Source organism: Dermacentor silvarum, chromosome 5, assembly GCF_013339745.2.
Source record: "Dermacentor silvarum isolate Dsil-2018 chromosome 5, BIME_Dsil_1.4, whole genome shotgun sequence".
Lineage (NCBI taxonomy): Eukaryota > Metazoa > Arthropoda > Arachnida > Ixodida > Ixodidae > Dermacentor > Dermacentor silvarum.
The window spans coordinates 35,074,638-35,102,543 of NC_051158.1; the positions used below are offsets into that span (position 1 = coordinate 35,074,638).

General features: G+C 46.6%; 1 protein-coding gene across 1 annotated transcript; it reads right to left on the bottom strand.

Moving 5' to 3' along the window:
• Positions 1-23,912: 23,912 nt before the first annotated feature.
• On the bottom strand, positions 23,913-26,411 carry LOC119454061 (uncharacterized). Its single transcript, XM_037716073.2, has one exon. It carries the CDS (start codon positions 26,409-26,411, stop codon positions 23,913-23,915), a length of 2,499 nt encoding a protein of 832 aa, XP_037572001.2.
• Between the last annotated feature and the right edge of the window lie 1,495 nt (positions 26,412-27,906).

Below are 27,906 nucleotides of genomic sequence, written 5' to 3' on the forward strand. Positions count from 1 at the left end.
ATTCAGTAACGCAGCTGCGTGAAAATCACTATTTTCGACATGATTAGAATGGATAAACAGGGCTCGAACTTGAAGTGGGCTACTGCGGCATTATAGTTAGACTGAAAGACAGCTTTTAAACGTGAACTATGTTCAAGTCGGTTTTTTATTGATCACTGTAGCGTTAAATCAAACCGCTGATTGTGATGCCCGCAGGCCACGCTGCGGAAGCTATCGCACCATTTAGCGCTGCGCCTTGAAGGCTTCTCAAAAACGCTCGCGTGCTGAGCGGTCCACCACTTGCGTTGCACAATTTTACGTTGACGTTTACTGTGCCTTGTGTTCAGATCAATACATGCATCATGGTGCTATATGGGCATAACTCTTCGACAAGAACGCTAATGCGTGTGTGTGCTGGAAGATGAAGCTAGCTGTAGGAATATCGCTGGTGGGGGTCCTTCACCGATGGTGCGTCAGCTTCGCTCCGCTTTTTTTTTTTGCACCCAAACGCAGTCCGCGTTTCTGGCGACCATCTAACCATCGCGATGCTGTAACACTCCGCGCCTAAGCCCCGCATTCCCTTTCGATAGCAGGACAGCACGGCTGCGGCATCAATGGTGCGAACGGGCCTCGAACGTCCTTATTACTACTGTCGCAAGAAAAACTTATTACGAGAGCAAATATACGAAATTGAAGCGTATTGACGCCATCACCACAGTCCTCAAGTCGCGGGACAGAGGGAGCATACCCGGCCTGACCCCCGTATTCATAAATTGCATTTTCACTTGAAGCCCATGCTTGACTTGATCTAAATGACGCCTATTGTGAACGCTGAAGGAAACACAATCCGCGTTTGGCGCCGGCAGCGGGCAGTGTGCTTGGCAAAAAGGACGAGGAAGCAGAGAGTACGCACCGTTCCTTCGTCCTGAATCGGCTCTGCAGCGGAGCCAGAACTGCGTGTTTTTTTTTTTCTGCTGAGCAGCCGTATGCATAACGCATACGCTGTTTGGAGTACAATGGTGGTGAGACAGTTAACATCAACCCACAATCATGTGATCACTTCACTGGGCCCTGTTCATCACACCCGAAGTGTGAGAGGTTTGCTCCAGAAAGTTGTACACATCTCCTTAACCCCCCCCCCCCCCCCCCCCCCCGTATGCATCCTTAGTTTGTTTCGATTTCTTATTTCTAAGGTGTACAGAGGCACCTCCATAGTTTAGCAGTGTTGCACGAGAACACATGAGGGATCCATGGTTAAACTATGGGCAACAAGGTGACACTTTACCGCTTTTTTGGCTATTGAGTCTTTATTGTCGTTGTAGCGCCCACCAGCCTCAGGTACGGCGGTTATTTACTTTGGTTCAGAAACCAAATAGCACTTTATTTTAATGCGATAACCATTACACGGACACTGTAGGTGCGTTTGCACTGTTGCCGTGACTACCGCTGCCATCGGGATGTCATGGTGTCAAGGGCGCATGCGCGACACCGCCGTGCAGGATTAGAACAAGGTTTCTTAAGGAAATAGACGAGACTGTCCAGAAAGACCGACGACGCCAGGTGGCCGCACCATCGTCCTCTGCTCTCTGCACTGGGCCGGATAAGGCCTCGTATCTTGGGACTTTAGGGCCAGAACTTCGGTTGCAATCTCTAGCTGAACGCTGCTAGCACGAGCTTTGAGCACGCACGCATTATCGTTACAGCTGATGTGTATGCCACATCGGCGCGCGGGGCTCACACCAGTCTGACCAGAATGGATAGCAGACGTCAGGCGAAGTCGATTTAATTGTTTCATCGGGCGCTGAAAAAACACCAACGGTTTTCTGTTGGTCTCATCTCGCCCACCGTCGCGGTAAAGTGTGCTAAGAACTTAATTTTTAGGGCAGCGACCACACCTCTCACTGTGTTCGAGGTGCGAAGCCTGTAGCCCCTCGGACAGCGTTGTTCATCGTGGAAGTTTCTGACATGCTTGACACCTATCTGCCAAGGCGCTCTTCGTGTTACACTACGGTAGTTATCTCTGGAGCTTTGTCGTACTGTGCAGCCTACGGGCGTTGTTCCAACACCGTGCCATTAGATCGAATGCTAAGCTGAACCGTGCTATTGCTTTCATATTTAAGTCATATTTAATAATTGAAGTTTGCACGTTTACATGCAAAACGCAGCATTTTACTGTACTCGTGGTTATTTTCATGTTTACTCTCGTATTCAGGCACTCTGGCAGTACTTGGGGTTCAGCCAGTTGATGCGTATTGCTAACATTGGTGAGAGAAACGGCAATATAAAGAAAGTAGAATGCATGCCAGAAGCGGGTGTGTTGCTTATATACAATTGATATGAATGAATATATGCTATATGAACATACGTGAATACATGCTACAGCCTCTTCAAATGTAACTAGGCATGCTCAAAGATTGTCGTGTCTCTTTACGTCATGGTTTAATTCGCGCCATAGCATCTTTGAGGATTAGGCGTTTTTATATTTGTTGGTGATAGTGTTGCGTCAATGATTGTTCCAATTATTTCAAAACGCCAGCTACCATTACCGAAGCACAGCATATATGTGGTCTCCTGCAGTGGCGTAGCCAGAAATTTTGTTCGGGGGGGGGGGGGGGGGGCTCAAGTTGCAGCGCGGCCTCCTCCTCATAGAATTTGTCATGGGATCAAATACATGAATAATAACTGCATTGCAAATGCCATTGTATATTAGATGCTGCAAATGAATTATTGAACGCTACGCACTGTCAGGTAAAATATGTATTTTCTCATACAAGAATATATTCGTATGTCCCAAAAATTGTGGTAGTAATAACCGATACCAATGCTGCCACGTTTTTTTTGTCTATTAAATAAGGAAAGAAAATATCACACGAGCTTTAGAACTATATCAGTTCGAAACCAGCAACGCAGTGCATGCAGCTGATATGAAAAACGTAAAGGCCATGAAATGAATAAGTTGAGGACAAATATTTTGATGAATCTTTGCCCTTCAAGAACCTTGTTTACATTTTTGCACATATGCAACGGCCAGGAAAAAAACCTCAATGACGCTGTCCTTGGTTGCAATGGTTTGTGCAGGAGCAGCAGTTACCGGTCGTGTATTGTGAGTAATTGAACCGAAATTGAAGTCGCAATAGTGAGTACATATAAAAGCAGGAGTTCTGAAAATATACATTAGATAGGCGAAGATAGAATGGAATATATAAATGCCAGATACAACTCGCTTAAGGGCAATAAAGAGTCGTTGGAAACAAAGTTCACTGCTTGTATACACAAAACCTAGCAACAAGATATTTAAATATATCTCTAAGTCTCCAATAAATGTACGTATTTAAGCAAACGTCACTATATATAATGCGTCAAACAAGACAAATAAACATGTTGCGCAGTCCCAGATAGTAAACTTTGCGCACAGAAAGGCAGATGATTTAGGCAAGAACAAAACTATGGCCGCAGAAATCGTGATATGTACTCGGGCCATGCGGCGGTCGCGACAGCGCCATAAGGGTAGAATAGAAGAATAATGCAGAAATCAGTACGAAAATGTGTAATTGAACTGCCTGCACAGCGGCAACAATTATTCTGCACCCAAAATTAAAGGAGGGTATTGGTTCATTTCAAAAAAAGAAATAAAAGCAGATAGCTAAAAAGGAAAGAAAAGGATAAACGAAAGCCACAGACGATGCGGCAAGTTGAAGTACCCAATATCCGAGTGTGTTTTTGGCAAACGCCGCATGGGCCGGGCTTTCAATGAGCCAGGTCAGTCAAAATTAGTTATTGATGTCCTCGTAATTTTCGTATTCGCATCTTAATTTTGATCATGATGCTAACTGCTAGAATAAACGGCTAAATTTCTGCGGTTTTAAAAGCTAACGAACAGTCAAACGTTTTCATAATTACGAGCTTATGGAGCTGGAGGAACAGAGCTTTTTACTTATATTGATTTTTGCTGCTTCGCTATCTAAAGGACAAACTTCTCTCGGCGGGTCAATGACTTCGGACACGTTGATACCGACGTCTCTGTGGGTGCATAGAAGCACCAGCCGAACCATGCGTTCCATAGACATTTTAGAGCGCAAGTAGTTTTTTTAGTAAACTCTTGTTAAAAATATTTTCTCTGCGCTGGCAGTGGTCACTGGAAGGGTGACTCGAATCTGCAGCAGTTTCTACACATGTATATAGAACCTGCAGTCGCAATGAGAGAGGGCATCTATTCCGGTGCTAAAACCTAAAACACTCCCTCGTTGTCGTTGGCATCCTTGTATAGGTACCTTGCACAAACAGTAGGCTGTTCGATTCCAGCGATGTCCGTCGTTTCGTCAGGAAGTATGGAGACGCAGCCTGCTTTTTCAACTAGGCTTTCTTTGATAATTTCACCACAAATTCCTATAATTTCTTTTTGTGCATGTGGGCCAAAATACGAGGCATTACTGGGGCAACTTTCCAAATGGTTCTTCAGATATATGTATCTCCACAATCCGCTGGCATGCGAAGAAGTGCTCTGAAAATAGCTGCATTTTCAGCGGGGGCTACGCTTAAATCCATAGGGCCACGGTCCCTGTGGCCACGGAGACCTTGTCGCCCACAAAAAGAATTTCCTCAATAATAGGCCTCAATAATAATAATAATTTCCTCAATAATAAACTTTCTTCTGTTTCCTCATATTTTACTTTGCCTGCCCTGGTCCGGCTGATCGATGACATTGGGCCTCCTTCCTGAAAATGTTTGGAGAAAATTATCAGCTACCATCTCCCAGTCACGGTGATATTTAGTATTTTCGCGTGTGTGGAAGATTGCGAGCGCGTGCTTTCATTTCTGGAACGGCTTGGACACGAGGGCTGCAGTGCACGCATGTAGGCCCAAGTTTATGAGAGCATTAACCCCATAAAGTTCGAGGATTGAAAATTTAAAGCACGCCTTTGGAAATGTCGGAGCACCTTTCGCGTCAAACGTTTACGAGAATTTTATACCCATAAAGTTTTGGAATTGAAATCCATACACTCCGTAGATTCCGCGGCCGCTGCGAGATGCCTCAACACGCCCGCTCGTTATCGAAGAGCCCTTGAAAGTTTGTGCTCGGATGAGGCTCCTTGCGTTACGTGACTCCAGGTGCAAGGACGTTGCCACGAAATCCAGCCCGAGTTCGCAATGTTCGTTCGGACATGTATTTTCGAGCGTGAAAAAGACATTGTAGACAGAATCCAGAATGATACCCGGCGTCGGTGGTAGGTTTGGTCGGCGGTGCATGCCGGCACGAAAAAATTTCGGGGTGGGCTGAAGCCCCATCAACCCCCCTCTCCCCTGGCTACGCCCCTGGTCTCCTGTGTACCAACACAGTCTAAGCCTTCGTAGCCTACAAGTCGAGAAAGGGTGCGACGAAGTCCGCTTAGATTATTCCAGATCTTTGTTGCGTAGGAGAAATCGATTCTAACGGAAGACTACCAGCACCGTTCACTGCCCGTGTCAGTAGCATGCGAGTCATAAATCTATATGAATTCGGCCTGAAAAGGCCCGCCTGAGCCCTGCCATGTCCGGGACATGACGTAGTTTCAGTTCTATGATGAAAGCAGATGCCTCCAAGGAAAAAACCACAACTGTAGCATCTTGAACTCACGCCTGCTGTGGTAGCATGAATTTAGGTGGTGAAGGCGCTAACCACTATGCCATCGCGAAGCCTAAGTTCTTGGTAATTTGTGAGCGCCCCACCTCTCTGACAGTTGGGGCGTCAGTTCATGCCTCCCGGAGGCCAAAACAGGCAGCATAATGCAGAAGACAAACACCGCGCTTTGAGCGTTGTGAATAAGTTATTCTTGATATGACGGTGGCAAAAACAAAAGAGCTGCTGTGGCAAAAACAAAAGAGCCTTCCAGAGTCAGGAAAATCGATAAAGTGTGATGATTTTTTTTCCCGCTTTCTGATGTCGCCAGGCTGTAGCGAGTCGAAGAAGACCATGTTCACAAAGGTGGGCTCTACCAACGTGATCAGCGGTCCTGAAGAAGTCACTAAAAGGGCGCTGCTGCAGCTCTGTGTTGGTCTGCATCGACGCTTCGGGGACATGTTGTTCTCGAGTGACCTCCCAGAAGGTATGCGGAAACATCGACGTCATTGTTGGGGTTGATGCAGCAATACATGCTTTATGTAGGAAGTGCACGAGGAAGACAGAAAACGCACGAACTTATAGCACGACAGAGCCGCGTTTTTGGTTTCGCCTGCCTTGGTTGTCTTCCCGCTATAATTTGGTGCATTGTGGAAGCACATTGAGAAGAGCACAGATGGGTACACAACCGATGTGCTGGTTTGAATGTTGTGCGAAGAACTGTGCTAACACAATACTTATTTGCTCTTGCTGTTTGCAATAGTGGTGAAAAAATTGTCGCAATAAGGTTTAGGCACAGAAAACAAATAATTCGGCTAGGCTAAGCACTGCCAAATGATCCATAGCATTTCCCGGAATTTATTGATTATTTGTCGATTATCGAGTAGCTACTAATTAGCTCTCAATTGGCTATAGGAAGGCATTGGCCACGTATTTGGGCTAGGCTATGCACTACAAAGTGTTTTTTAACAACTTAGCCGAGAGCCCAGCATCATTAGTGATAACAGTGCTTTGGTATTGTGGAACGCCCTAGAAGCCCAATTCACACGTGTGTGCCTAAATTATTTTCATTGCGCGCTCAAGCATGACACGCGATAACGGAAGGCTAAAATTTGGATATATCCGCAGAGAGGAGCTGCACGTCCACGTGGCCTACTTGAATCACGGTTATGAATCACGGATGAAGCAAAGCTAGCACTTTATGTACAAAACTACGTGTTCTCGTGGACATCATTTGGGAAACGTGTTCAGTGTGCCATTTGCACGCTGTATACGGTACACTTAAGACGGCCCTGAGAGGTGCACCCGACAAAGGTATACCCGGCAAAAAAACAAGGTCTGAATGGTGTGGCCATAATAAAAAACAAAAGTGTTGCAGAATGCTGCTTGCGAAGGTCAGAAGCAGCGCTCGATGCTTCTGAACGAGACTAAACCACTTTGGATTTAAAGAGAGTGAGAAAAAAACGACATTATTCCATAGGAAAATAAATAAACCGCCTTACTACACCACTACCGTCCCAGTGTTTTGTATTTCTATGGGAGTGCTTTTACAGACGTCGTTTAAGCAAGGATGAAATTGAAACGATGCGTATTGCAGAACTTTCACGAGCAAATAATTCACCTTTATGACTGCCAATGTTTTCTGTCTGTCCGTCTGTCCGTCCGTCCGTCCCTCCGTCCGTCCAATCTAATCTAATCTCATCTAATCTAATTAAGACGGTATTTCACTGGAAGATAGAGACGTTAGGTGGTCGAAGTAGCCGAAAAAGATATGGTGGTGGAGACACCGTTTCGACAGCGGGACTTGCACCCGCCATAGTAACGGTAATGCACGTGTAACTCACAGCTCACTCCCTATTGCTAATTGCGGGTGTGGAAGGACAAGCTCTTGCGCAGCGTAGGTAGAGCAAACGTCTAACACCGGTATTCTAGAAACGTTACAACACTCCCCAACACTCCCCCTCGACTCCCCAAGAAAGTATGTAGCAGTGCCACTGCTCCAAAAGTGTGGTCACCGTGTTTCACGATCCCACACGGGAATTCTTGAAGAGGCTAGCATCTTCATCAGTCGAGGTACGGCGCGTGTGCTCAACTCGGTTCAATGCAGGAAGAGCTTAGAGTCGAGGCACCGTTTGAGAATACTGGGGTAGACGTTCAACCGATGAAAGAATGGCAAAATGTGGATTTTGTGTTTAGTTACGATGCTGCTGTAGGTTTGTTCGGGAAACGGTGGCAAGAAAAACAGAATCCACACTTGCGAACAGACGTTGTGAACCGCACGGCAGTCGTAGCTCTCCCCGAAAACGATAAGAAAATATGTGGCTCAGGCATAGTAAAAATAAGGCGCAATAACGAAGAAATCAAAAGCTCGTAATACGAATCGAGTTAAAGCAAAGCCAGCGTTAGGGGGAGGGTGGCGTCTTCAAAACCAGCCAGCCAGGAATGCGCTCGAACGCCGCAGCTGCATTCGAATGAGGCTATGAGTCAGCTAACAGACCCCGAGTATTTCCGATGCTGCATGGTCTTTTTCCTTTTAACACTTCTGGTACTCTTGCCCCACTTGCGCCAGTTTATTGTGCTCGTCCTACGCCATTTAATGTCGGGGGACGGTGTTCCACCTGAACGTAAACGTTACTAATGAGAGCAGCTAGTGTCGTGAGGAAGTCACGACCACGTGACGAAACGCTGTTTCCAGCAACGTTCTTTGTTTGACCGCTTTTGATTTTCTTTATATGACGCCTTTTGTGTATCATTCTCTCACTATCTCTCTCATTTCGCAGGCATCAAGGAACAGGGAGAGATTGACCCAAAACTCGTGAGTATCGCAATGAGAAGAATTTTGTGTGAAAAAGAATGTCGAGATCTTCGCTAAAGTGACATCATGCATTGCCCCCGAAATGAATCTTCGCATATGAAACAAGTCTTGTACATTTGCCGTTATCGAACCGCATAATATCTACCCTGGTTGCTTAGTGAGTTTGGCGTGGCGCTGCTAAGCACGAAGTCGTGGGATCGAATCCTGGCGGCAGTCGGATTTCGTTGGGGCGAATTGCAAAAAAATGACGCGCCCGTGTAACGTGCATTGGGCAGACGTTCAAGAACCACAGTCGCTCAAAAGCCGTAGTCGGGCGTGCCATTATCATAGATCTTGGTTTTGGCAGGTCAGAGATGAGAATTTAATTTAAGAAATAGTGTTAGCGAACCAGAAACCTTCGCCTGGTCCGAATAACTGCCAACCTTGTGCTTGGTTCAGTTGATAAGCGGGTGTGGGGGTCTCAACTGTGCAAATAAAGTTAAGCCTTTCAGGAAGCAGCGGAGCATCAGGGGCCAGATTCACACAGCTTTTCTTTCGTAAGTTCCCTTTGCCATTGGCGGGCCACCATCGCTAATGATATGTCTGGCATCCACATGGGCAAAATTATTTTTTACGAAAAATTCTAGCGTAAGAAGTTTTTGTTAATTCGTGCCCAGAATTGTCCTTCAGAACAATACTGATATCAGAATAAACAAATGTCGCTATGACGTGTGCGAATACACCGCCCACTTTCCTGGCCGAAGCAGACACCGGTCTCCTAGCGTAATCATCTGCAGAAATCGCGATTCCGATAGCATGCTAGGAAGAAGTGAGCGTATTTGCATACACACGACCACAAAAGGACACGCATGCGCAATGCCATGTCTAGACACCCGGTGCTTCCTTCGTCAGAGGGCTTGAGAATTCAGTACGCTGCACGCTCGTTAATCCCGTAATATTTCGTCCCCCACCTGTACCTGTCAGTTTCGCCAACTGAGTGTATGCAGGCTATTTACAGACAGCAACAGTTAGCAAGCCATTTGAATTGGTTCTTCTTTATTTCACTTTACTACAAATCTGGCTCAATTGACGAACTGCCAGGCTTTACGTGCGAGTGCTGCCTGCCACAGGCTGCCCATTCATTTCGTGGTCAAAAACTTCTAGACTGTCTTTCCACTGACTGTCCAAATGATTTCGTTGTGTGAAAGTAAGTCCCACGGTTTACTCCGTCAAGCAATACATCCCTTTATGCAGCGCAAATCCATTCGCTGTGCCCTGAGTGTTCCTGATGCTCACGACTGCTTGCATGTGTTCACTGCACTCCTGTGCAGCTGTTTCAGCTTGTACTACAGTCGCACGGCCTGCTAATCGTCGTCTTTGTGCTGTTGCTGGCCGAGGCCGTGCCGCTCGTCGGATTGGCTGTTCTGTGGAAGTGCTGCATGGAGAGGCCAGACGAGAAACAGGTCCAATCCACCAGGGCGACAGATTTCGTAGACAAGACCACATTCGCCTTCTGGATATTGGTCATGTGCCTTATGTAAGCTGGGCGCGGTCGCGTGCGTGCTGGACAAAAATATTTCTGGCTAGATTTTTGAATGAACTGTGTATGTTCACAAAAGTGTTTCTAATAATTGCTAAACATAAACAGTGCACATTTAATATACGTCTGTGAGGTTAGGGCAAGGAATAATTTAAGAGGGAAATAATGTCTGCGTACTTCATCAATTTGTATGGCCGGGAAATCGTTTACTGCTTCAGCAGCAAGCTCGGACAGTGGACAGTGACTATCAATTTGGCAAGTACAACTTATAGCTTATGTACAAATACAACTTATGTACAAATAATATCTATATTTTGCAAGGCACCCAACGTACATTCATCCGCTACAGTATTGTAATTTCACAATGTTGGGCCCCCGAAGTGCATCAACAGACATCACAGTTATTTGAGTCTGGGATGATTACTTGACTTAGGGGTGGGTGGGTGCTACCAATTAAAATTTTGGGGTGGCCCAACTTAAATTATGGGGGTGGCCGAACTTAAAACTTGGGTGTTGGCTAACTTAATATTTAGGGGTGGGCCAATTTGAAACTTAGGGTGCCTTACTAAAGTTTGAGGATGGGCCAACCTAAGTTTGAGGGTGGCCCTACTTGAAATTGGGGGTGGGCCAACTTGAATTTTGGGGGTAGGCTAGCTTAAAATTTGGGGGAGGGCCAACTTGACACTTAGGGGTACCCTTACTATAATTTCAGGGTAGGCTTACTTAGATGTGAGGGTGGCCCAACTTGAATTTTGGGGGCTGCCTAACTTGAAATTTGGAGGTGGCCTAACTTGATACTTAGTGGTGGCCCAATTTGAAACTTAGGGGTAGCCTTACAAAATTTCGAGGTTGGCCCAACTAAAGTTCGAGGGTGGCCCAACTTGAAACTTGGGAGTGGGTCAACTTCAAATTTGGGGGTAGCTTTCGCACACTTCAACAAATCCAGTGGAGTTTCTTCAATGTCGTTATGCCACTGGCTTTCAACGAAGTAGATGACTCATTTTCCGTTAGCAGCACCTATGCCAAACCGCCTGCGCGTTTTTTTAACTTTGTTTCCCAAGCCATGTGCAGTGTACAAAGTATTCAAAACATGCAGATGCGAGAGAATAATTATCCGGCAATATCTTTCCTTTTTCAATTTAGATGATGAAGTCGAGCAGCTCATGGACAAGCTGAAGAACACCGACGTGTCGGCCCTCTTGGCACTGGTCAATATGAAATGACGTGCTTATATCTAGTGCGACAAGCTCCGATTTGTTCATGAATAAAAAAATATTTCGGCAGTACCAATCTCACGATGAATGTCGATGTCATTGCGATTAGCATTGAAGGTCTGTAGCAATGCGTCATGTTAGTGTGCATGCAACTGGGCTCTTCTCTTGCACTTCCACTGGACAGGCTGCTTCATCTCGAGTCTCCGGCGCAAAGTCCGTGTGTGGGAAGATATATTCAATGTCTGAACGACGCGGATTGGATTCCTCCAAGCAGCAGAGGTAATTGTGAAGGACTTTTTTGTCATGTAAGAGCGATGACCCAAGTAGGCTTGACTGCTGGTTTCAAGCATTGTTACGTCAGCACCGCATCTCTATACTCTACCTATTAGGCCATGGACTATCTAGTCGCCAAATTTGGCAGAAATACTGTTGTATAACTAAGAATAGCTGCTGGAAAGTATAGGAAATGCCCTAGGAATGTTAATTACATTATCTTTAAAGCATTGCAGGGTATAATACTTATGCAGATATAGAGAAAAAAGATGTCTGTGAAATTTAATACATAAGCACTTGTGTCCTACTAGTCATTCTAAATCGAGCCTCTTCAGAATGGATAACCGAGCCACGTAGGTGGTTTCCGTCGGGAACCTGGATGCTGTGACGAACGCGGAAACGCATGTAATAATCAGCCAAAAAATCGATATGCTGATAGACGAAGTAGGATGGAAGTGAGAAAAGTGAAGGACGAAGTAGGAGAATCTTTTTATTCACTGTTGAGGAATTTACTCTTCCTGGTGACCACTTCACCAGAACGAATGGTTAACAACTCGACGCCTGCTCTATATAATACGGTGTCCCACTTGGGCAACACGTCGAATATTCTGCGAAGATCATACGCGATCCCATACAAAAATTTTGCCTTCATACGTGGATTCATGGGAATGTTTCATTTTTGCCGTCGGCGTCGTCGTTGCCATCGACGTTGCCGTGATGCTCCGTTTAAAGTCCGAGGGCGATAAAAGCGTCATCGCGCGCCGTATGCTGTGTATAGTGTGTACTAGATTGGGGGAGTGGGTCCAAGGAAGGCTCCCCGCTGAGGCTTTTTTATTGAAAAGACGTGCGGATTACGTGGCACACGAGATTTGTTGATGTGAATGAAAGGCTAAAGGTTGCACACGAGATTTGTTGATGTGAATGAAAGGCTAAAGGTTGCACACGAGATTTGTTGATGTGAATGAAAAGGCTAAAGGTTGATGATCGAAGTCATAGCCATCAGTATGATTAAGGCTTTCGTCTTAAGCTCTCTTAGGTGTAACGAAAGGGACTCCTGATGACTCATGACATGAATGTCATGACATGCGTGTTTTTGGTTTGGCATTGGGCTGCTAATTACGACGGCGCGGCCGCATGCATATGGGGGCGAAAGGCAAGAACACCAGTATGTGGTGCTTTGGGTGCAGGTTAAAAATAACGCCACATCGACCTTGAGTAGGTTTCGTAAACACGTCTTTTCGCTGCAGTCCTGGACTATCAACAGTTAGAAGAGCATGCCCCGAGGCGACACTGCGATCGAGATGCTTGGCACGGATGTGGTGCCTGTGTCTGGCTATGGATAGAGTGCTGGTTTCGGGCTACTTGTTAGTCCTGGTTGTGGAGTTGGCGGACAATTGCAGTGTCTGTGGATTCGCTGTTTCATTCTTCCCCAGTATCGAGCCTTTATCACTTGTGTTTGAATGTTAAACAGCCAATCAGTCCATCAGAATTTTATCCGATCTGGGGCCGTATTCTGTAACGCTTCGGTTTTCGAAGGATTCGGTTTGGCGGTGGCGTCACATTGGGGCGGTCCGTTGACGTAATGAAAACAAGTGAAAGGACAGAGACCAATCGGCGCGAAGGTTTCTTTTTGTGGCAGTGAACGCCACAAACCGAGTAAAAATCTAGCAATTTACGAGCGCTTTTTGGTAAATAAAAATAATTTGTTCATGGTATTGATGAGGTTTACGTTTTTCATCATTGAAACGTGTGTGAGTTGTACTGGCGGTGAGTGACTTAACGAATTTTGTTTACTTCGGTTGACCCATTTATGCCGCTAGGTGGGACGTCGTACGCTAACTTCGCGTTGCGGTCAAAATACACACTCAAGTTCCTCGCACAGTCGGAGCGCTGTCTCTTTTGAGAATATGAATTGTCGACTGAATCCCTCGTCTGTCATCTCAAAGGCGTCTTGTCGACGTCAAGGTTGTCGCTGTCTATCACGGAGGCTCGCTAAAAGCACGATAACAGGCTCCACAGGCACCGCACACGCCGTCATTTTGCTCCGAGTGCCGCTATCTCGCCCGTGCACACGGCACGCACAGGCTCTACACACGGCACACCGCGCTTCGGATCAGACCGAAGCAGCGCGCGTGGCTTCGCTTCGTAGCAGACGACAAATTCAGTTTCCGCGTGATTGACATGTGCGTGACGTCATCAAAAAGTGCGTTCGCGCCCTGAGGCGATGGCGTCACCCAGGCGGCGACCAATCGCTGCACGCAAACCGAATCCTTCGAAAACCGAAGCGTTACAGAATACGGCCCCTGGTTACGAAGTAATTTCTCTCACTAGTTTTTCTACCAGTACGTCTCTGAGCGCAAAACAAACGGCACACAAAACCTGAATTTAAGAATCACAGACAATCTATCGCTCAACTACAAATTTATATTTATAGTTGTAAAAGCTGATGCTCACCCCAGCCTTGCCCAATTTTTATTCACGTAACCAGCAAGAATCGTACTTACAATTACATATCAATATCATAAATTCTAACAAAAAATAGTAAAAGAACAATGTATTTTTTGTGCTGTGATTTCTTTTTCTGACGCTTTTATGACGTAGTATTTTTTGCTGCAGAAGTGCAATGCAGGCGAAGAAAGGGCGCATATATAATCTGATGAATGTGGCAGGCATAACTGAAGGAAAGCATACCTGCTTGAAATATTGCCCTGGCCATATCGGCGCCTATGAATGGTAGACGTGAAATACAGAAGCCCATCACTTACCTTTGTTGATAGAGAAAACTAATGTTTTATGGCCTTTTTTCTTTCTCAAGAAATACTGCACAGGGTGGCTTTTTCTATTGATTTGCGCGTAGTGTTCTCACTAATAACTTACTATAATTACACTAGTGCCCACATTATCAAATCTTTTAGTATAACAATAACCTCCTAGTCATTTTACTTAATAGATTATGTGCACATAGTTAAGTTAGGCTATCGTTTAGGTGAACACCCATGGCCTTTTCGTTATTCTACTAAAACTTCACCGGATACGTATTTACCTTTGATTCGGCTCCAGTGACAAATTATAATTTATCGAGTACAAATACCATGAGCACCCTTTCTTTCATTCGACTGAATGTGCCTAATTTTTACTGAGAGTCCAGCCCATTACCTACTACCAGTGCATTACAGGATGCAAGGCGCACATATACATCTTCAACCATCAATAAATTGAAGGCAATGAATTGAAATTGTCACAGAAGGTTGAAATTTTTTGTAGAGCGGTTAATATTTACAATAAATTTCAAATTGTGTCGCTTTAGTGACCCTAAACCACACATTATTTTATGAAGTACCCGTGGAGCGCCAGCGACAAATTTTGAACATAGAGGTTCAATAACGTGTAACTGAATTGTGGTGCACGAGTTTTTCACGCTGCCAGTAAAAAGAATACGAGAGCCTCAGGAGGCACTCGAACCGGCGACCTTGTTCTTCACAGAACAATGCTATTTTCACAAGGCACGCGGTAGGCCGCACCTTTTTCTTTTTTTTTTAAGAGTGGCCGTGACACTGCAAACTGGATTAAGGTGGAGGGATTCTACCTATAAAGCAGCTACCATGAAGCTAGCGGGCTTCATGGTAGTTATGTAGTTATCATTTGCTGTCTTTGTATTACACTAGCGGAGTTCCAAAGTAACTTGCAGGAGTTTTAACGAAAGACATATTAGCAAAGGTGCCTAGGATTGCTCATCATTCGATAAACGAACGTCCCAGGCATTTTCCCCAGTTAAGTGCTACTTGTCATGATGCTAAATCTGTTTCAAGGTTTAACTTTCTCAGCAATTTCGTAATCAACGTATGACTCATCAATATCCAATACTTAACAGAGAAGTTAAACCTCTGCCTGTTGCAAAGCAGAATGCACTTAATTATTAGTTGCCGGTAATGCTGATGCAGAAGGGCTCCTGGCGCTCTGTAGTTACACGTTTATGGGTTCACCTACGGCTGTGCTTATATCACAATAATTTATGATGTACAAGCCCTGCACGGTACTTTCTCTCTGATAATTTTACATTGTCTAATAAACATAGCAGCAGATCACGGACAACTCATATGAAAGTTTTTTTTCGACGTCACTTTAGTAATCGCCACGTGCAGCCAAGTAACGTCACATCATTATAAAAAGAATTGGCTGCATGAATACCTTGTTATTCAGCACTTTTAGTGTGATTCAACTGATACAAGAATAACCGGTTGCATATTTTTATCAAGGATTTTCATTAGGATTTAGCATTCCACAATAATCCAACTCGTTGTCCGATAGAACATGACAACGCGCATTTCTGCCATGTCGACGGGTTTTGGGAATACGAATTGTGTGTGCTGACGCAAAGCATGAATTGCTTCATTAAAGTCAGTATTAAAGTACGTGATAGCCTGTCTTCGAGAGCTTTGTGAAAAGCTGCCTTAAGAGGAAGCTTTAGTTCGTTTCTCTCGGTAATTATACACAGAATTTAATGTAGTTTATTGTATTAAAAAAAAAGATCGGAAGTCTACCGAGGCATTTTAAATGCGCAAGCATTTTTATCTCTTTCAAACGAGGAAAACCGTTCGTCCGCCCGTCACGTAGGATGAAAAGCGCGCCAGCAGCAGCGAGCCAATTGACCTTCGGGCTGCTTCTCACTTCAATGCCAATGACGCGGCGAGAACAGCGCACACGAAGCGATCAGCACTCGGCGCACTCTGGCCCCATCGCAGATTACATTCAAGATAGGGCCCGCACGGCCGCCATCCGCACCAGGACGTGTCGCCGGAGCACTTCATTAATATTGGTCGGATCAATTAAGTTTTATAACATTGGTAATGACGCCGGGCTGCGTGGAGATGAGCAAGTGGCAGAATGCTTACGCACACCAACACTACTCCAAAATTGTTGAGAAAGGTTAAATTGCAAAATACATTTGGCATAGGGTATCAAGTGACTAAAGAAGTCGCAGTTTCATCCGAAAGGTGATAGATCGATTGCGATAGCAAATTAGTGGATCGCAATGAGAAGTAAGGATAATAAGGATAACTGTCTTGTAAACTTTTGCACATACGCTAATAAACAGCGGAGCTGTTTAAGCCGACAGTCAGTCCGTGTGTCGCCAACACAATTAGTGCAGAAAGGGTCCAAGCGCTATGGCACATACCCCTGTGAACTATCGAAAGTGCTTAAGCCTAGCCCAAATAAGTGGCCAATGCCTTGCAATAGACAACCGATAGCCAATCAGTAGCTAATCGATAATCATCCAATAATCAATAAATTCCTGAAAATGCTGGAGATGACTTGGTAGTGCTTAGCCAACCCAATTACGTGGCCAATACTTAGCGATAGGCAATCAACAGCCAATCAATAGGTAATCGATAATCGATCAATAATAAATACCTTCCGCGAAACGCTTCGGATGACTTGGTAGTGCTAGGTGGCGATCAGCTCCGCTGTTTCTTTAGCCTTGAACCACTAGTGAAAGCTACACGAATTTTAAAACTAAGTTAACAAGCATGGTGTCACGCGCGCACAAGCAAACATGAACACATCTCGCTCGATGACCGCGGCATCTCGCTGTCAAAATGCTGGAGGGAGGAAGTGCGACAGCAACAGCGAGTGAATTGACCGTGCTTCTACGCTTCTACTAGTACCAAGCAGCGAGAACACCATCCACATGAACATATCACCTAGACTCTGTCCCCTATGCGACCTCTCTCATGACAGGGCCAGCGCTGCCGCGCTCGGCCGGTGTAGAACGCCCCCCCACCCTCCCTTCCTCGCCCCCGGTGACTTGTACGCGACGGAAGACGGCATGCTTCCTCCCCGCTTTTCTCCCTTGCCAGTGGGAGATTGATGAGCCGCCATCGTCGGCTCACCCTCGCACGCTTTAACTCGCACATAGAGCGTACGGCGCGCTTAGACGATGTTATGGCCCTTGGATTTTATACGGAATATGACGGCGACGCCAACGGCGACGACGACTGCAGAAATGCGCCTGGAGTGCCCATATAATTGCTATACTAATAAAAAAAAGGAACAATTCTCGTCAGCCTAAGAAAAAGTTTGTCAATTTTTTGTTTGTAAGAATACTTGTTTGTCATTGGGAATGCAAAATTAAAAAAAATAATATATGTATGAAGTATCAAGTAAGTAAACTACATACGATAGCCCAGTTCTTTAATAATAGATTTAAAGCGATCAAAATTGATGTATTCTACACCTCTCTGAAACATATAATTTGTGGGTATGATACATGCCAAAGTTGTAAAGTGTAATATATTTAAGTATGATGTATATATCAAGTTTGTCCGGTTGACATGCTTTAACAGCGAAAGCTTATAAAAATCAGATAACGGTTTTTAATGCAGAGTTACGAATTGGTACACTTCATGCATCACTTTCTTTAAGCCTAATAATTGTCAGACATTTTTGTAGAAAACCTTCTAAGGCTTAAATAAGGATATATTCGGACAATTCCTAAAATTTAACATTTTCCGCAAACTTCAAAATAAAAAAAGACTTATTTCAATCGCTCAAGAGCTTGTGTCATGAAAGCACTTCTGCGTTTTACATGCAAATTAATAGAATATATCGCAGACTCCCACAAGCCATATCTTCTACGCACGCCGGATAAGGGAGACTTGCTGGGATGGTTGTTGCCCACAGCTGTGTTAACCTCGATCCGGAGATTGAGCCATTCTAACTGGTCTTTTGTGTATTCCTCATGACGCAGCATCACAGACGGAAGCTCGATCTCGAAGCGTTCCGGCATACGGCGCGTCGCGCACATAACGCGATAATAGTATAAAAGTATGAGAGCTCGACTCTTTGAACGAGGACTAAAAAAAAATCTGCGAAAGAAAGAAGTCGTCGGCCCATCCACTCCGTGTAGATGAATGATCAGCTAATCTTGTCACCATCACAACAAATGAAGGGTTTACGTACCTGTTCACAGTGCTGAACGCAGGCAGTTTTCCATTGATTAAAGATGCCTTGCACGTAACGCAAACTCTAAATTCACCAAGGTATTCTCCACTAGCAGCGTAATCTTCATTCAACACTTCCAAGGCATTGTGTCGCTGCTCGTCGGAGCGGATCCCACTGATGAGGGACAAGTTGTTGACGAACAACAAACGCTTGCGTTCGATGTCTAGGGTTTGCTCGGCGGCGTGGTTAGCAGCATCCGCCCGCCATTGCTGCTTGCGATTCTTCAAAATGAAATTGCTTCAAAATTAAGTCTGTCCTTCACGTAACACAATGAATGGCTCATACCTCCTTAAGCAATGGCTCATACCCCCGTAATGGGTATGATGAGCGGCAACGGAGCCAGCTGTAGACGAAGACGACGACGACGAACGCGGCAGCAATGGCACGAGCGTGTTGGCGCGGTTGCGCCGAGGGGCCAGCTGGGAAAGAAGACGACGACGCTCGAGCCATTGCTGATGATGATAGTTTCTGCGAACAGACATGGACGTTCAGTTATGGTGGCTAGAGGTCGATAGTTCAGTCTTCAGCAAGCTTCAGCAAGCTTCACTTGCAAAAAAAAAAAAAAAATACCAGCACAGACAAGGTGAAGCGCTGACGTTTCTGTGTTCTTTAGTTCTTTGTTCCAGAAGCTGCGCGGTTATACTTTTATTCATGCAACTAGCACAATCTTTGACGTTGCTGCGATAATAGTGAAAGAAAAAAGAGCAGTTTAGCTCGTAATAATTTCTTGAAATTACTATATGTCACATAATTGTCGGCGCATGTAATGTTCTTATGCCTAGTTAGTCTTGTTCATGCGCTTCACTCGCCATCAGCTATGCAGCCCTTGCCTCTCACCAAAGTGCCTCAATATCGCTCGGCATGAAACAGTTTTAAGCAATGTTGAAGTGACCTGAAAATCATCTTTAAACATGCCTTCCTGCAAGCTCCTGCAAGTTAATCTGCAGGGCTTTTTCTTACACTTTGTTTTCTTAAGCTAAGGTACTTGAAAGTTCAAGCGTCTCCATTTCACTTCTTGTTTAAGGCTTCGGAATTAGCGCCATTTCTTGCTCGGCAGTTCTCATCGATATTTCGTAATCAGATTTTTCTTCCCTAAGTGCACGGTACTTTTGCCAGCACAATCTCCTGAAGACGGTTCTCGAGTGATAGTTCCTATTAGGTCACAGACCCAAGAGTAAATCGTGCTAGTAATAGTTAACCACTGTGCTTCCCATGTTCGACGTAGTACAGGAACAAGTTGCTTGCAAAAGCAAGTGCTTGCCCCATTTTTTTCTTGTAGCACCCAGCGTATTGAGAGACTGAATTAGATTGCACAGCCTTCGGGAATGGCCCACATTGCCATGCTAGCATTACTGAAACAACGTGCGCCATTGCATTGTCTTCGAGATCAGTTCATGGCGCAACGCGACAGATTGTAACGTTTATTGTCCGGGGTACAAGAAACCATCCGACATGGCGTCAACTCCCCTGCATTCGCCTTCCCCTTCATCAGGCTGCTTTCGTGACACATCTACTTGCGTCTCACAAAAAAAGGCACACGATTTGCAGAAACATGTTGGTTCGTCCGGTTGCCACCTACTTGATAGCGCTTCACATAACGTCGACTCTCACTGTGCGTGGCATGCGCAAAATGTTTAACAAAATATTTATGTTCATCATTTTCCTTGCTACTTTCTCCTACCGCATGTCCTGTCCCGCCAATATTCCGCAGTGCTTCAATGCCACAGTTTTAGAACAATCACAAGAAGCAATTCGATTCATTGATACAATTTTTTTCTTTACTTGGCTATTCCTTATGTGTGTCTAACAAAAGCCACAGCCGATATTTTGGCTTTGCTCACCTACAATATACACCTCTCCTCTATTACCTCTTATATGTAGCAAGGTAAGGCCTGTCAATTACCACTTTTATGACTTCATTCTCCTTTCGGCGTAAACAACTCAGAATCGCCTAATCAGTCCGACACTTTCATTTCTCCTTTTCTAGATTTTTATATTTTTAAATTTCACCCGCTGCGGTGGCTTAGCATCTTTGGTGTTGCGCTGCGAACCATGAGGTCGCGGGATGAAATCGCGGCCGCGGCGACCGCATTTCGATGGGTGCGGAATGCGAAAACCACAGTGTCTCATGCATTGGGGGCAAATTAAAGATCCCCTGGTGGTCAAAATTAACCCGGACGCCCCCACTATGGCGTGCCGCTTAATGAAATCGTGGTTTTGGCCATAGCCTCCTCGATAAACATAGCCTCCTCGAGAAGGCTATGCTTTGGCACGCAAGAAAGCAGAATTCAATCCTACTTTTAAAATTCTTCTTTTTTTGAAATTCATATAAGACTGTAGGTCGAAAAAAGACAAACTCTTTAGCAGCAACTTCTTGTTGCCTTGTTGAAAACAAGTCCCTTCTTTTGAAACCTCGGCTCCAGCATGAAATCTCCCGTTTTCAACCACTCCTAATGAGCAACTCTCTCTCTTTCTTAATAAGGCATTTGCCCCTGCTGCGCGATTCTTTGCCAGTCGCCCTTGGCAAATGTGCGATGTCGTGTCAAATAAGCATTGCAGTTATCATCATCCACCTGAGCACGTTCCCACGTGGGGTCAGCACGCAGCCGCCGCGCGAGCAGAAGACGAGGTCGATCCAACCGAGCGTACCGTGACTAGCAAGCAGAGTCGGCGTCTTGCCAAGATCCGGACATCACCGGTAAGCGCCTACATTGCCTTAGCTCTATGTTGGTTTATTGATGCTCATCTGCAACGCACCCTCTTCTCTCTCCCATCCCGCGCCTATGTTATCGGCTGCGGACGGCGTCTTTGCGATAGCCAGCTGGGTTACGCCTAACCGTAGGCCTAGATTCCTCGTCCACTTGTGCCTTTTGTGGTACCTTCTGGTACTTTGTCCACTCCAAATTATCTTTGGGTGCCTGGTAGACTCCATCACCTTCTGAAAAATTGCTTCTGCCGCATTAAAATTCTGCGTACTTTTCGACAGTAGCCTGCAGCAGAGGTTGTGAAACTGGGTTCCGCGATACGCAGGGGTTTCGCAAACGGCATTTTAGGGTTCCGCCAGCGACCAAAATGAATCCGAGTCCATTCGCCCTGGGAAGACTATTACCATCTTTAAATTATTCAGCAATTTTCGCCCTTCCTCGCTTCTCATTTTAAAGCCAGTAAATTTATTCATCGCCACATTCATCGCTAGGCTATGAATGAGAACATCGATGGTTGGGGAAAAGAAGGAAGGGGAGGTTCTGCGGCATTCTGGTAAGGCAGGTGAGTGTAGTGGTGAGTGTAGTATGCTTCCACGGGGCGGCCTGACGCGAGGCCTAAGAGTGAGGCCTAACGGCTGGACCGTGGAGCTCTGCGGACAGAAAGACGTCTTCCTACTTCGGGGTCCCAAAGACGAATTATTTTATTCAACCAGAGAGGACGGGGTACGCTGCGCCAACAGGCTATACCGAAATGTCATGATGATGATGCTAAAAACGTATTTATTGTAGGATGGCTCGAAGGCCTATTATGTGGAATAGGAAGGGGAGAGCGGAGGAGTAATTTGAGTCGTCCTAGAAGTTGCGCGTCCTTGGCGAAACCCAAGAGCGAGTTCAGAATGGCCCTGTCGAAATTCGCTAATCCAGTTGCCGGTCTAATCCACTCCTCGTAGGACGACACTTGCACAGCCCTCAGGTGGCGGACCCACTCCTTAGCGTAGCGCTGGCACTCCCAAAATAAATGGGCTGCGGATGGTCGCGTGGCCATCCTGCAGTCAGGGCACCTGTGCGACTCCTGGGTTGCTGCTTCGTCCTCGGAGGCTGTCGAGGGGCCAGGCTCCTGCGACGGAACTGAGTAAGGAGAAGGGAAAGGAGGGCGTCTCTCCCGGCGTGGTCGGTATCGCCGCCACCGCTACAGCACGTTCAGTGCGAGTAACGAAGCCGGAACGGAGCCTCAGCACCTGTCCCGACCTGGGAAGACCGACGGGAAGTGGGTGTGGGTCTGGCGGGACACTCGCACAGAGTTCTCTCTTGCGTCGGTTGGCTGCTACTCTCCGAGCTCTGTCTGGGTCATACGGTGGTCCTTTTGTCGTGCGAGTTGCGCTGGTGCTGAGGCTCTCAGGATTCCAGGAGACGACGCGGTTGGAAAGAAGGGCGCGCGCCGCCTCATGGGCTCTCTCATTTCCCTCGATGCCCTGGTGACCAGGGATCCAATGAAGTGTTGCAGTGACCCCGCGGGACTCCGCACGGCTGAAGGCCTGCTTCACTAGAAGAACTTCTGATGAGGCTAAAACTTTGAGCGCGGGGAGAGACTTGTGATCAAACGCTTTGAAATTGAAACTGAGGATGCAATAGTGGGATTCCCCGTGTCCAGAAAATTTGGGCACCCCTGCCCCACAGCAAGTCTTTCGTTTCATCTACTGCAGTTCCTACAGCCCTGGGAGGTTATTGTATGTGGACAGATTTAGACAGACATTGCACGATGAAACGGAAAACGTAATAATCTTAAGTTCCAGTATACAGAAACTGAACTAAGGACTTCGAGAGTTTTCTGAAGCCTAGAGCTAGCGGGCGTCGGGCGTCGTTTCAACGTGCATGGTTTGCCACCGCTTCCGTAGAAACGGGAACCGCTTCGCGCACAATGGGGGATGTTCGCTTAGCCGGAAAAGGGGGGCGAAGGATAAACGGGCCACGTGTCATTATGAGCTTTTTTGAAGACACTCGTTCTGTCTGCGAGAGCTAGAGTGAGACGGCTTCGCGTGCAGATTGTTTACGCGGGGTATATGCTGCCAGTTTTGCAGACCGTGAACCTGCCCTGGCCCTGGCCCTGGACCTGGCCGTGTCCCTGGCCACAGCATCAGCGCATCACCCGTAGGCAATTTTGGATTAGGCGTTCACCCTGAACCTACGTTTGCTTCTCGTTCCAGGTATGTACGCAGTCATACACTTCAAGTTGAGAACAAGCAATCATGATTATTGAATCTAATGTAGTACCCGTATCATTCATTTTGCTTTGTACGAGAAGTGTGCCCCTGTACGACTTCTGGTGTGGACATTTCCGAATGATTAGTCCAGGAGATTACTGGCGAAACTGAAGCTCCTATGAGTACTGTTAAAGACAGCCGCGTCTCACAGGTCACAGTGGTTTGATTGAATGAAACTTGGTTTATTAAGGGATAAAGGAAAGGGAAGAGTGCTCACACAGAGAGAAACGCAGGGGCTCACGTTTATCGCACAGGAACTCGCACATAGCGTCCGTCGAACACGCACACGGTAACTCGCGCTCACACTCGCACAGCTTCGTCGTCGCACTATCGAACGCGCACTCTCACTGCCACACAGTCCCACAACACAATAGACGCGTCTCGGCCGCAGATCGCGGTGTACAAGGTAGGGGGCGCTAGCAAGCAGCTTGTGAAATAGCTAACATCTCGGCCGTCCTGAAATCTTAACGTCCTCGTTAAGGTAATCGCAGTAACACACACACACACACACACACGCACACACACACACACGAAGAACGCTAGCTGTCTTATGGCATGCAGTCGCGTAGTCTGGCAGGTACTACTCGTAGCCTGCGTGGGCGTCTAACTGCAAAAGGCTCGTCGCACTGATTCTGCTCAAGTTGGTGCTCGGATTCGTCGCACTCTTCGTCGTCGTCTAGATGAGACGTTTTACTTGTCGATGGCCACGCCTTCAATTGCGAAACGTGCGCGTCGTCGCGTACTTCTTTCTCGTCAGACTCGTCGTCCTCGTCGGACTCCTCTTTCTTTGCTACTTTCCTCCGCTTGGCAGGAGTGCTGGTCTTCTTTGCAGGCCGCTTTCCAGATGCCTTCCCCTTCTCTGCCTTGGGATTTACCGTCTTTCGTTTCTTCGCCTGGCCCTTGCCAGCGGAAGCATGTGTCATAGACTTTCTCTTTCCCTTCTTGTTAGCTGGCAGGGGCTTCTTGTTATCAAAGGGATTGAGCAGGAAGTTGAGAATGCGATCCGTGCACTCCTCGACCGTGTCACTCTTCTCCAAGTCAAGCATACCCAGCAAGTCTTTGTGAGCAGTCTTTTTGAGCTTTGCAAACATCTTTTGTCTCTTCACATACTCTGCAGAGTCTTTCTCAAAGGGAAACCCACTGAACTTGCGCAAATTCTTCTTGATCTCGGATGGCGCTCCTGGGCGGCCAAATAGCAGTCGATGCAAGGCATTGAGACTCTCCAAGCGCTCACGTTTGATGTTGTGCTCGATGCGGGGGCAGTCACCCAGTGGTGTGCCTTTTCTTTGCTCTGGTGGGGGCCGCTCGCGTGCCGCTGTGCGGAAGCTCACGTCCAGCCGCTCAACTTTCTTGCGCTGCTGAGAACCTGACAGCTCTAGTGGCTGGTACAGCAGGCCAAGCTTTGGCTCTTCATCGTCACTTCTCTCCTCAGCAGCAGAATTTCCGTCATCCTGTTTGTCATCCGCAGGGGCCTTTTCTTCCGATGCAGCTTTTCTCACGTTGTTTTCAACCGGCACGCTTTCCGATTCCGACATCACGGCTGCAGCTTGGTCCACAGGCTCCATTCTTTGGTGACTTTCATAGGGCTCCTGATGAGCGAACGGAACGTCACTACAATGCCAAAACCGCAGAGAACCTCCAATTCTTGAATACGCGATGTAAGGCAACTCTGTGAATGTCCTTCCGACCAGTAAATCAACAGATTGGGCTTCATCTGGAACTACAAGAATGGGTATGTCCTTTGCCAAAACACCGTCAATGCATAAATCAGCCCTGCAACTTCCAATGCTTTTTGCCGCAGGCACAGTGCTATTTCCAAAACCATACAGGTCTGTTGTCTCAGGAACGATTTCTATGCCACATCGCGCTGCTCCGGAGGCACGCAGGAAACAGCCAGAACTACCCGTGTCAATGAGTCCAACAACAGTGAACTTTCCATTCAAAGTGACTTCCTTCTGCAAAACACTTGCGCTCTTGATTTCACATACTGGCTCCGTTACTGTGTTCGCCTCGTTGCGCTGCAGTGCCTCCTTGCAGTGACGCTGCGTGTGGTCTGTTCCGTCGCAGAGGAGACATTTCATCGGTCGTTTTGGTTGCGGACAGTCTCTCGCTATATGTCCGTACTGGCTACAGTTGTAGCACTTTCGCTCTCCTTTTTCGTTAGTCAGAGGGGGTCGCCTGTCCTTGGTACTTCCCTCCTCGACGGATTTTCTTGCATGCAGCGCGCTCACGTACGGAGCACGTGCTTCGTTGCTCGCCGCTCTATGGTCGCGCGCTGAACCAAAAAACGCTTGCCTTTCACGCTCGATCCTCTCGAATTCCTGAATGTCGTGCAGAATATCGTCGTCGTCCACATGACTTTTTCCGAGTAACATCGTGCTGAGTTGTTTCGAACGTAGTCCTGTAATTACCTGCTCACGAGTGTCCCAAAAATCCAAGTTCGCCTCCTTGCACAACCGCACCTTGGCGTGAAAATAGGCCACCGAGCTTTCGTTGCGCTGTTGCACTCGCTCATGCATTTTGCGCCAGCGTTCCGCCGCACGCGTCTGGCTCACGAAGGTTCGCCGAAAACGCTCTTCAAAATCGCTCCAAGTTTTGACTTCGGATCTCCTCGAACGCAGCCAGTCTCTCGCCGGTCCGGTCAAACGGGACTTTGCGGTCTCAAGCATGAAAGACTCAGGCCAGCTGTGCAGCGTCGCAGTTGTACGGATATTTTCAATCCAATCCTTTGCTGAGGGTGCGTCCTCGCAACCGTTAAAGCTTGTTATGTTGTTGCTTAGGTCGGGCATCACTTGGAACGCAGCGATTCCACCAGGCGTTCCCGCGGACATGGGCTGTGGCGTCGCTGACGGAGTCAAGCGTTTCAACAAAGTCGTTAGGACGCGGTCCTTTTCCACAAGGGCGTTCAATAGTTCGCGCACGGTAACACCATCACTTTGGTCAGTACCCATGGAGGAAATCGCCTCACGCACAGTCTCACTAGTAACACCACTCTCGTTGTCGCTGTCGGTTGGGTCGTCTCCACTCCGAACTTCACTTACATTCATCGTGCCGCTCAGTTCGTTAGGGCTAGTAATCCCGGTTCTGAGGTGTTGAAGACAGCCGTTGGGCCTAGTAATCCTGCTTCTGAGGTGTTGAAGACCGCCGTTGGGGCTAGTAATCCTGCTTCTGAGGTGTTGAAGACCGCCGTTGGGCCTAGTAATCCTGCTTCTGAGGTGTTGAAGACCGCCGTTGGGCCTAGTAATCCCACTTCTGAGATGTTAAAGACAGCCGCGTCTCACAGGTCACAGTGGTTTGATTGAATGAAACTTGGTTTATTAAGGGATAAAGGAAAGGGAAGAGTGCTCACACAGAGAGAAACGCAGGGGCTCACGTTTACCGCACAGGAACTCGCACATAGCGTCCGTCGAACACGCACACGGTAACTCGCGCTCACACTCGCACAGCTTCGTCGTCGCACTATCGAACGCGCACTCTCACTGCCACACAGTCCCACAACACAATAGACGCGTCTCGGCTGCAGATCGCGGTGTACAAGGTAGGGGGCGCTAGCAAGCAGCTTGTGAAATAGCTAACAGTACTATTCTAACAGGGTACAACAATTCACTTCCTAGGCGCAGAAATGACGTGACTAAAAGGCATCACCGCGGATGTAAATTAACATTTTGCAAAGAAAAGGCCGAAATCTACTGACGCTGCTAAGCTTACTATTAGACCTTCGCTTGATCAAAGAGCTTGAAAAATTGGGAAAATAAAAATATGTTGTCGCCCGGAAACAACTAGAAAATGGCAAAAGATTGTTTTCATCGTACATTACTAGTGCCTACAAAGAGTGTGGCGATACTAAGTGATTGAGTTTTTAATGCGGTTGTCCTTTTAATAAAACTTTCGAATCGAATTGAGAGTGGTTATTTGATAAGAACGACCACCGAATAACTAAATTAATATCGGGTAGGTTCTCTCTAAAGCAAAATGAAATTTGCGCGGATTCTTTTGGTAAATGAAAAAAATCAGGCTTACATAGATTAACGCATGCGTGAAATATTATGCACACTTAGATGACCGAACGACCGAGGGGCAGCTAATTGATAAACAAGTGCACTCAAATATTTTGGGCACCATCCCAAATGGAAGCTACGAAGCAAGGAAATAGCCTGTTACCAGATGTACGGACCGTATTGTGTACGTTTCTGGAGAGAAGTGTGACACTAAAGCACAGCACATCGTTTTAATTGAATCCTACAAAGAGAGACTAGTCATATAATAAATCGGAGCAAATTCATATACAGATATCCTAAAAGTGAGCAACTCTTATAGAATGACTGAAAATTACTGTGGAGAACTTGTCTCTGCCGCGTGCGTTCGTTCAAGAACTGGTGTCAGTGCGCAATAAGCTCACTTATGCAGCAGAATCATTCGGTACAGTCTTCACATACGTCGCTCTGTATCCCTCGAGGCTCCAATAATAATTTTAAGCCTTATGCTGGCGAAAAAGACAATGCGACGACTTCAAATCGGGAAATTTCGAAACAAACTTGAATC

Excerpts from the sequence above, each read along its gene's own strand:
- LOC119454061 (XM_037716073.2), bottom strand. The coding sequence starts at position 26,411 with ATGAATGTAAGTGAAGTTCGGAGTGGAGACGACCCAACCGACAGCGAC.